This window comes from Mobula birostris, chromosome 13 (genome assembly GCF_030028105.1).
Source record: "Mobula birostris isolate sMobBir1 chromosome 13, sMobBir1.hap1, whole genome shotgun sequence".
NCBI lineage: Eukaryota > Metazoa > Chordata > Chondrichthyes > Myliobatiformes > Myliobatidae > Mobula > Mobula birostris.
The window spans coordinates 69,826,709-69,837,881 of NC_092382.1; the positions used below are offsets into that span (position 1 = coordinate 69,826,709).

The 11,173-nt window shown below is 45.1% G+C and overlaps 1 protein-coding gene across 3 annotated transcripts in view; it reads right to left on the reverse strand.

The window, feature by feature from the left end:
- Nucleotides 1–1,030: 1,030 nt before the first annotated feature.
- The window catches only part of LOC140206937 (NACHT, LRR and PYD domains-containing protein 3-like), a 43,609-nt gene continuing 33,466 nt past the window's right edge, over nucleotides 1,031–11,173 (reverse strand). For 2 of the 3 annotated variants that reach the window (XM_072275230.1, XM_072275231.1), the window contains exons 8-11: nucleotides 4,180–5,947; nucleotides 2,914–3,000; nucleotides 2,267–2,764; nucleotides 1,031–2,105 (exon numbers count right to left, since the gene is read on the reverse strand). In XM_072275230.1, coding sequence (XP_072131331.1) covers nucleotides 2,018–2,105; nucleotides 2,267–2,764; nucleotides 2,914–3,000; nucleotides 4,180–5,947 — 2,441 coding nt within the window. In that variant the 3' untranslated portion in view covers nucleotides 1,031–2,017. The remainder of the gene's footprint in view (nucleotides 2,106–2,266; nucleotides 2,765–2,913; nucleotides 3,001–4,179; nucleotides 5,948–11,173) is intronic. The other variant, XM_072275232.1, reaches the window with a different exon arrangement.

An 11,173-nucleotide genomic window follows, 5' to 3' on the forward strand; every position in this document is an offset into this window, starting at 1 on the left:
GCCTGTTCCATAGAAACATAGAAACATAGAAAATAGGTGCAGGAGTAGGCTATTCGGCCCTTCGAGCCTGTACAGCCATTCACTATGATCATGGCTGATCATCCAACTCAGAACCCTGTACCTGCCTTCTCTCCATACCCCCGATCCCTTTAGCCACAAGGGCCATATCTAACTCCCTCTTAAATATAGCCAATGAACTAGCCTCAACTGTTTCCTGTGGCAGGGAGTTCCACAGATTCACCGCTCTCTGTGTGAAGAAGTTTTTCCTAATCTCGGTCCTAACAGGCTTCCCCTTTATCCTCATCTTCCCATCTTCTTGGAACAGTTGTTCCATTCTGAGGTCTCCCAAGTCAGGTCTGCCATGTACATCAATTGTTATGTGCCGATGGTGATAACATTCCTGTTTCTGCCCCACCGATTTCAGCTGGTTGATATGCTATCACCCACTTTTATCTGGAGAAGTCACTGACGGACTTGCTTTGTCGGAGGGAGCTTCTCTCTGAATTTGACTGTGGTAGTCTGTGACGAAACCGTGACCCTGGTTTTGTGTGTAAGGACGGTGCGTAGGGAGCTGCACTTTGTGTCTGATCACAAAGTTTTGTGATGGGACGGTGCCGAGGGAGGTTCGCTCTGTGTCTGATAACTGGTGAGTTGATTCGGATTGTGTACTAACACTGTGTCTGACCCGAGATTTTTTTTTTTTTTTTGATTGGACGGTGTGTAGGGGATTCGCTGTGTCTGACCCTGGTAATGTGTGATGGGACGGTACGGAGGGAGCTTCAGTCCGTATCTGACGCTGGGAGTGTGCGACGTGATAGTGCTTCACCACGTGTTTAATGTCGGTGTTCCACTCGCATTCCTCCCTCTTCGGGACTTCTGTGGACTAGCGCCAGATATTTTATCGGTGCTTCTAATCTCTTCATTCGATTTTGTCTGCATGGACGAGGCGTTACAGCGGTCTATACAGTTCATCATGACAAATGTAAACTAAACAGTGCGTGGCATTCGGGAATTAGTAAACTGCTCACCGTTTTATTTACAAAACTATAAAAGTTTATTTGCACAACAAATACACAAGGTACAACCACTCATATTTTACAATACTGTGAGTACACTCAGTTTTAAAAAAAATGGTTACTAGCGTCTATTAAACAGTCGATTCCCTGTGGGGCCCAGCGCTCCCGGAAATCCCCCAATGTACCTATTGCGACGCATGCTCCCTCTCCGAGGACAGCTGGGCACGAACGCATCCTCGGAAGGGGGACAACCATTCGGACGGGCACAGCCCTCCACGTACCGCCGTCTGGATCCGTGAATAACCATTTTGGCCCGGCCCAGGAACAATCCTACCAGGAGATCCTCCTTGCGACCCGCCCTGTTCTGTATCGGGTGCCCGTATATGAGAAGCGCGGTGTTGAAATGCAGCCCGAACCTGAGCAGCAGCATCGTCAGATACTCATACAGGGGCTGCAACCTCTACCACAGTCACACACAATTAACTGACCGCAGACAACGAGTGACAGGTTGAATAATCAGTCCAGTTTCTCAGCGACACTCAGCATCGTAGAGCCTATGTTTATAAAATCACACCTCAGGGCAGTGTCCGAGATCGCTACAGACCAGTGTCACAGCCGAGGGCTTTGTCAATTTAACATCATTATATCGGCCAGACTGCCGAATGCACCGTCCTCAGCTCAAAGTGAACAAAAGCATTCTCTCCCGGGATAATCCCACCCTGGGAACTGAGCCCCACCCACGGAGTCTTCCTGTCTGTGTAATTTACCGGGGTCACACTTACGGAGCTCTCAACACGGACGAACGCTGGAAGGCAGCGACACTTGACGTAAGGCGGAATACGTCACTGCCGAGCCAACTCTGACGACACAGAGGGCTCGCCCAGGACCAGGGTCCATTAGATCCGTTGGAAATTAAAGAGGACGGCGCGCATTGAAGGAGGGAAGGAAATCGGTCAAAATACCCCTATCCCGCGGGCGGGGATGTTCACACATGCAGACGTTCACAGCTCCACTTTCAGTCCGGGTCGGAGTTCCGTCAGAGACTCCAGTTCCATCTTCCCTGTCTCACTGAACTGATTCCCCGCCAGGCTGAAACAGATGGAGGAAAAATCTGAAATAAATGGATTACACTATAGTGTCGTAACAGGGAACTAGGGTTAATTTTCAGCAACACTCACAGATAAATATCACCAGAAAACCCGTGAGTCCGCTGATATTTTATCACATTGAACATTAACACAAACACTCACCGGATCCATTCCAGACGCGGGAGGTTCAGTACGAGGCGACGGAGAGCGGGGACAAATAGGTCTGTGAGCGAGTTTGATGCCAAGCTCAGCACCTTCATTGATCGTTTTGTACTGAGATCGGACGCGAGATCCTCGGCACCAGAATCTGTGAGCCCGACACTGTAGAGCCTGGAGATGAAAGAGAGAAAGAGTAAGAGTAAAGGACGCAGAGAGACAGGACACGGTACAAATCCCCAGAGTTTATCAGTAATACAATTACTGATCACATTAATATTTGGTCTCAGACACCCAATGACTGTAAACACAATCTCCCAGTCTGGTACTTGCCACAGTTTCTGTATTTCACACTCCGGATTCCTCAGAGCCGCGGACACCAGTTTCACTCCAGAATCTCCCAGTTCATTACCACTCAGGTTCAGCTCCACCAGTGATTGGTTTGTACTGAGAGCGGAGGCGAGATGTTCGGCACCAGAATCTGTGAGACCAACGTAGTCCAGCCTGGAGATGTGAGAGAGTGGGGCGAAGGATATAGAAACAGGAGATAAAAATCCCCAGTGTTTATCAGTAGCACAATTAATGATCACATTATTGTTCAGTGTCAGACACCTAGTGACTGTAAAGACAATATCCCACAGCCTGGTACTTACCACAGTGTCAGTACTTTACACTCCTGGTTTCTGAGAGCCGCAGACACCACTTGCACTCCTGAATCTCCCAGTTTATTATCCCCAAGTCTAAACGCAAACAGACAAATTGATGAACAAAGTGGTTCAAACCGTGGGTCTCATGAAATTTCTCTCACTCGGATATTTCAGGAAACATTAAACCCTTCAGTAAATCACTGGTCGGAGTTCCCATCACTATCAGGTCCCTCACTGCCCTGCTCCAGAGTATTCACCGAACTTCAGTAATGTAGTCCATAGGTGTGACACAGAAAAATCACCAAATTCTGTCTCATTCCACGATGGTTAGAAAAGTGTTGGTGACTTGAGAGGGTCAGAAGGGCGGGAGAAAGTTCGGCAGGAAGGAGAAAATGTCGATTGAAATGGCGGAAGGGATCCTCAAAGCGGGGAGTGGGATGGGGAAGAGAGATCCAACAGGAGACAGGGGGATGGGGAAGAGAGATCAGACAAGAGGAAAGGGGATGTGGAAGGGAGATCCCACAGTACGAAGGTGTATGTGGAAGGGAGGTCCCAAAGGATGTAGGGGAATGGAAAGAGATTCCATAGGAGGAAGTAGAATAAGGTGAAGAGATGCAATCAGGAGGAAGAGAGATCCATGATGAGGATAGCCAATGGAAAAGGTGAACCCACAAGACCAGGAGGCAGAAATAGATTGCACGGGCGGGTGTGTCTAATTAGAGGCCCACAATCTGGAGAAAAGAGATGCGCCCATGAGGTGTGGGTATCTGGTAGTGAGCACAGTCACACAGGTGGAATGATGGAAATCGCAAGGCACAGCGAAGGGAAGGGAGAGGGAATCTCACAGAAGAAATGCTCTCCCACTGACTCGGACAGTCTGCTGACGGTCTCTTGTCCCTCACCGGTAAGGGGGTGTGAATCTCTGACCCACCTGCTGCAGTCAGTGTCGGTCTGGGTGTCAGAGACAGTGAGAAGGAACATTGTCAATGGACGTGCCACAGGCAGCGAGAATCACGACCATTCCTGTGATTCACTGCTATTAAACCAGTGGCCATTGTTCACTGATCTGATGACGTCTCCAACGTCCCTTTACAAGAAATCCCAGAACCCTCTCGTCCTTGAGGAATACCGACCAATCTCCTGAGCATTTTTCACAATTCTTCACAATCTGATTTACCAGAGTTTTACACAAATTCCCTTACATTGAAACAAGACAATGGAACAGTTTCGCTGTTCAGAGTAAAAGTTAAATAAAACAACAAAAAAAAATACCTCAAATCTTGGCACTTGTGTAGCCCGGGTCCCAGCCGCTGGATTCCTTCACACTGAATATGGCAGTACTCCAGTTTGAGCTGTTTTATTGTATCACAGAGTCCGATAGCATGAGACAGGACCGCGCAGTCAATCGGGGTCAACGTCATCCCGCGGAATGAAAGTGTCTCCACAGATCCCAGTGCAGTCCGAGCCAGTCCACGATTCTGAGACTCAAACAGGTAGTGCAATGTGTTCAGGAGGCTCTTTTTACCAATTTCAGTCTCTGTGTTTCTAATCTGACGTTCAATCTCCTCCTTCACCCAGTCAATCACCCGGCAGGTTCTTTCATTAGCAAATGGACCCAGAAACTCCTCCAGGCCCCGAACTGTCATTGGGGAGGAGAGACCAGCAACAAAACGGAGAAATACTTCAAATCGCCCATCTGTCGTGTTGTGGGCCTCAGTGAGGAAGTTCCGGATTTTCCTGGGATGTATAGTCAGGAATTGTGCGACTGCAGCTACAAACTCTTGGATGGTGAGGTGTGGGAATGTGTACACCACACACCGGGCAGAATTCTCTCTCTCCAAAAGCTCCATCAGGAACCCGGACAGGAACTGCGAAGGCTGCAGATTGTAGCTGATCAAATCGCCATCTGTAAAGACGATCTTTTTCTGGGACAGCCCTGTGAAGGCCATCTGACCAACCCTGAGTAACACATCACGGAGATTCTCAATATCACGGCCGTGGTTTTTTAAGATGTTGTAAGTATAGTAGGAATATAATTGGGTTATAGTTTTGGGAACTCGCTGGGGGTCCCTGTCTCTTTGTGTGAAGAAGGGGCCCAGTGCCAGAGCGAGGATCCAGCAGTAGGAGGGGTTGTAGCTCATGGTGTACAGGATCTCGTTCTCCTTCACGTGTTTGAAAACAGCTGCTGCCACCGTCTGATCTTCAAAATGCCTATAGAAATAATCCTTGCGTTCCTCACCAACAAATCCCAGGATTTCAGCACAGACACTGATCTCCGCCTTTTCCAATAAATCTAAGGCAGTGGGTCGGGTGGTCACCAGCACTGAACACCCTGAGAGCAGCTTGTGCTGGATTAAACTGTACACTATGTCAGACACTTCACACCACCACTCGGGATCTGGGCACTGGTGCTTTAGTTCTGTGTCTCTCCGACCGTCAGCAAAATCGATTCTGTGCTTGAATTCATCCAAACCATCGAATATAAACAACAATCCCTCTGGGTTCTTCCAGACCTCTCTCAGGAAATTCCCAAAGTAAGGATATTGATCCAGAATCAGTTCCCTCAGGTTTATTCTACAGTTAATAGTGTTTAAATCCCGGAATTTGAAACTGAAGACAAACTGGAATTGTTGGTATATTTTCCCCGTGGCCCAGTCATAAACAAACTTTTGTACCATTGTTGTTTTCCCGATCCCTGGGACTCCGGCCACGACAGCCGAACTTCCCGAAGATGATCGTGTGAAGAACCTTTTCATTCTTTCCCAGGAACTATATGAGTAACTGCTCTGAAACAGATAATCAATGCGGATTTTCTCCAGCTCTCCGCGGAGATGTTTCTCTCTCCACTCCTCGTGGTCTCTGCCTCTTGCTAGCAGCTCATGCTCCACCAGTCTCCGATCTCGAAGAGTAGAAATGACCGTGAGCTCAGCGTATCGATCAACCAGCTGGAAAACCTTCACCTTCTCCGTCATCAGGATCGTGTTCACTCTCAGTGTTTCAGTTTGTGCCCGCAGAGTCTCCTTGTGTTTCTGCTGAACATCTTCCATGGGAACAGAGAACATTGTCAAAATGTTAAATGGCTCATCTGACAAGGAACTGTATAACTGCATTTCAACATTCAGTGTTTAAGATTACATGAATTAATTCAAGACTCCCTGGATATTAGGACAGAAAGTAACATTTTGTTCACAGGCACCTGAATTTACAGCGATGAATGTCCCAGAAAATGTCCAATCCTCATAATCTGGTACTGATTACTTGTGAAGGTGAGCATTCCTCTGGTATACTATTGCAATCCTGACTGCACTTCCATCAAAACAACATTTCACTATATTTAGAACACTACTTGTATCATTAACAGGCGTTGTTAATATTCATCTGGTGTGGAAATATGGAGAGCAGGACACTGTGCATTTTGGCAAATCTGCACGCTGGGTAGTTACAGGTGTCCACTGCTCTTGTATGAAAATAGGAGGGGAATATGCGTGAAGTTTTGTATCGATAACGCATTGGAATGATAAGAACGAAAATGGGTAGTTTTCAGTTTTAGAGATGGAGGAGCGGTGAAAGACGGTATCTCTGTGAGTGAGAGAGACCACAAGCGTCTGAGTGATTTAAGTCATGTTTCTGGGAGAGGGGGTGCAGTCTTGGCAAATGCTACTGATCAGTCTGGCAGTGCGGGTGTGGGGCGCTGTATTATGGGTCTTCTGTCTGTCAGAGTTGACCATGGATGTTGGGTCCCGCTGACTAGATACGCAAGCCAGGACACTACGATATGGAGAGAAAACTGCTGCCCATGTAGCTAGCTCCATCTCTCCATGCATCTGATGAACCCAAAGGAACGGCAGAGACCGATACGGTTTGGAACCAGAAGCGCTGGCGTTGCCAGTCTGCGTTGCTCCAGCTCCAGGCTTTTCCCATTGGGTTGTGACGGGGTCCTGAATTACCCTTATAAACTGTGCTCGATTACCCCTACGAACTGTGCTTTTGAAAAAAGACAGAGAGAGTTATTTAACACAAACACCTTAAACACCTTGTTTGCAAGAGAGAGGGAGGGAGAGAGAGAGAGAGAGAGAGAGGGAGAGGGAGATGAAGACTGCTCACAGGTAATTTATACTTTCTCCAAGGACACTGCCTGTTTGACGAGAGAAGGGAGGAGTTATTTGAGAGACAGTTGGTACTCAGTACGGTGAGATAAATAGAAGGTCAGATGATGGGCCTGAAACACATGATTTTGGACACAATGAGCTTTGTTGTGCCCACCGAAAAAGTGGGTTTTGGGGTATTGATCAGGCGGATCGATGAGTGGTTCTCGTAGTGCAGAGAAGGTGTGACCGGAGGGGAGTTATTTGTGTGTCCAACCCTCGCATGGGTTGATAGCTCCACCACAGAATAGCGGTCCCCTTTGTTGTTGTCACAGTCGGTGACTTTTAAAGGATTTCGGAGGACAACGGGAAGATCGACGGCGTCAGCTCACCTGAAGATTCAAATCTCTCCCTCTCTCTCTCTCCAGCACTACTCAACTCACTACCACGAACTGAACTGAATTTTACTCATTATCGTAAGACTATCTATTTACCCCTAGACTTAAAGAAGCATGGTTTTCTTATATTTCCACATGTATATAATCATTGCAAACCTGTTTGATTTATCTGCATTTATATTACTGTATTGCGTAGTTACTAACAAATATTATTGGTTAATAGCAATACTGGACTCCAAAGTGTTTTGTATTTCTGCTGGCTCTTTAACCCATCACTGTGTACGTGACAGGGTTTACTCCCAAAGTCTTCCCAATGAGGGTAAAGTTGCAAAGCAGCGGAGGGTTGAGATCAGAATTTTCCTTCTTTTGGATGAGCGGCCGGTCATGGCCGACGAGTCGAGTCCCATCTGCCCGAAGCGACCGGTTTTAAGTCGCCAATCACTCGCCTGTGCCCTTCTCCTGTCGGAAGAGATGCTTCCACCAACGTATCCCCACGACCAACGCCAGTATAAAATCTTAGCAACCAAGGGGCTCTGTATTATTGACAACGATAAATCGGTAAATTGGTTTATTATTGTCACGCGTACCGCGGTACAATGGAAAACCTTTCTGCATGCGATCCAAACGGATAATTTAATCACATCGGTACAATGAAGTCGTACAAGGTAAAAGAGAACAGCATATTAGAGGGAAACAGTGTTGCAGTTGCCGAAATCATTGGCAGGTTAGGTTTTTTTTTTGAACTGTTGCCCTAAACTGTGGAGTTCAGCACCTAACACTACAGTACTGGTGAAAAGTCTTCGACACAGTTATAACTAGGGAGACTGAGACTGTAAGGGATGCAGACTCCAGTTGTTACTTTTAAACACACGCGCAAAACTTTTTTTAATTAATTGAACCTTTCTTAACACTGCCATTATTTTATCTTTTATTTTCTAATTTCCACTGTATCCCAGATTGAACAACATCGTCCGAATTAGGTGCTTTATAAAGAACTTATTATTTCTATCCTTTCACAGTTCAAACTGTTAAATCCTGAGGTACGGCCATATCCAAGCACAAACATTTCTCAATTGATAGGCAATTTCAGACTCCTGTCGTGGTGTATACTATTGTGACTTTCGGAAGATTTACATGGGTGGAGCTAATTGTACTAATGTACAGTGGTTTTGGGATGAGACCAGTTGTGGATATTACTATCGGGACAATGTACATTTTGTTCACGTTCCACATTCTTTCAATTTCCCTTAAATTCGGCATATTTCTGATGTTTTTCATGAATTGATCTCTGTCAGTTATGTGTGTTTGGAATGGCTATAGCTATTTTAAAACGTTGTTTTTGCTTGTTTATTCTGTAAAATTACAGCCAGAGAGTTATTGCGTATTGTCCTACCTGTAACAGTGGATTGGCCACAGTTGGATGTGTAGGACTCTAATACTAAAAGTGGAGCAGGCTTGTATTTATGGTAAGGTATGGTGTCTTTCATCAGTTGTAGTTTAAGCAAGATTTTTGTGAATGTTGCTGGGGGGCGGGGGTGGGAATCGAACTGAAGTGAGGGAGGAAAGGGAGGCTGGCTCACAAATAGAGAAAGCTTGGAGACAGTGCGAAAGGGAGGATAGGCAGGTGATAGGGAAGGGACGCGCTCAGTCCTATGGATTGAGATCTGTCTATTTTAATGCGAGGAGTATCATGAATAAAGCGAATGAGCTTAGAGCGTGGATCAGCACTTGGGGTTTTGATGTTGTGGCCATTACAGAGACTTGGATGGTGTAGGGGTAGGAATGGCTACTTAAAGTGCCAGGCTTTAGATGTTTCTGAAAGGTCAGGGAGTGGGGAGGGGGAGGGGGCGGGGGAGGTGGCGCTGTTGATAAAAGATAGTGTCATGGCTACAGAAAAGGAGGAAGTCATGGAGAGGTTGTCTACCGAGTCTTTGTGAGTGTAAGTTAAGAATAGGAAGGGGTCAACAACTCTACCGGCTGTGTTTTTATATATATATAGACAACCCAATAGTAACAGGAACATCAAGGAGCAGAGAGGGAGACAGATTCTGGAAAGGAGTAATAGTGACAGGGTTGTTGTGGTGAGAGATTTTAATTTCTCAAATATTGATTGGCATCTCCTTAGAGTGAGGGGTTTAGATAGTGTAGAGTTTGGTAGGTGTGTTCAGGAAGGTTTCTTGACACAATACGTAGATCAGACTACAAGAGGAGAGGCTGTACTTGATCTGGTATTGGGACGTGAACCTGGTCAGGTGTCAGATCTCCCAGTGAGCAGAATTCTATCTTCTGCACCATAGTATTGGAGAGCGATAGAAACAGACAAGTTAAGGAAACGTTTAAATGGAATAAGAGGAAATACGGGGCTATCAGGCAGGAACTTGGAAGCATAAACTGGAAACAGATGTTGCCAGGGAAACGTACGGAAGAAATGTGGCAAATGTTCAGGGGATACTTGCGTGGAGTTCTGAGTAGGTATGTTCCAATGAAACATGGAAAAGATGATAAGGTACAAGATGTACAAGGTATACAAAGGCTGTTGTAAATCTAGTCAAGAAGAAAAGACGAGCCTACGAAAGGATCAAAAAAAATCTAGGAAATGATAGGAATCTAGAAGATTACAAGGCTTGCAGGAAGGAGTTTAAAAATGAAATTAGGACTGCCACAAGGGGCCATGAGAAGGCCTTGGTGGAAAGGATTAAGGAAAATCCCAAGGCATTCAACAAGTGTCGGGCAGGGACAACTCCAGGTTACTGAAATCAGTACTCTACGGAGAACTCTCTCTTGGCAAGAGATACAAAGACCATTTTAAGCAGCAGGAAAATATCAAAGTCAACGAATGTCAGCAGCCGGCTTGTGACAGAGGCCGCAGGACATTGTTGAACTAATTTTAATGATGTGCCATCTTGTTACCTCTTACTCTTCACAAGTAAAGAACCAGCCATCCATACACATACACCCAGAGATAGGCACCACACACACTTTACTATAATTCTTTTTTTTTTTTGGTCTCTATTATGTTTATTGCATTGTGGTGCTGCCGCATTGCAACTAATTTCATAATATATGTTGGTGATATTAAACCTGATTCTGAGAAGTTTATCTGACTGTTCTGTACATTTTTATATCTGCTGTTCCTCTTCCTCATACTGTCCTAGTCCATGTTAATGTAAGTGTGCTCGAGTAAACATAGTGCTTTCTATTTTTTTTTTTAATTTGAGTTCTCATTTTTCTTTACAAATCTTTCAGATCCGTTTCAGACCAAGATACTACACCAAAAAGAGTACGTCAATATGTACATAGTGAGTGTTCAGTGTCTATTCTATTTTTACTTCTCAGCTCTGTTTGGCAGATATTCTTACACCTTGATGTAAATTTAGTATTTCTTTAGGTTTGAGGTTAATTCAGATTTTCTTCAACCTTGAATTAACTTTTGTTGGAAGATTTTCCTTTATCACACACTCATCCATTTTCTTATATGTTTCATATTCACCTATCGGTTGTATTGTAACCTCATGCTCTGCTTTATATTCTATTAACTCTACTGCACCTTTCTTTATGTTCAATGTTCTGTACTTTTCTGGTCTAAGTTTCATGTGCAACTCTTTGGAAATTAGTTCCATTATTTGCATTATTTGTTTTAGATTTATTCATGCAAGAGCAACTAATTTCAAATCATCCCTGTATAGCTGTCTCAAGGTATAACTCGCATGTTTGTTTGTTTTTTTTAAATTTGTTTTTCTGAAAAAATAGAGAGCGGGTTTAAAGCTAGATAAAACCATAGTG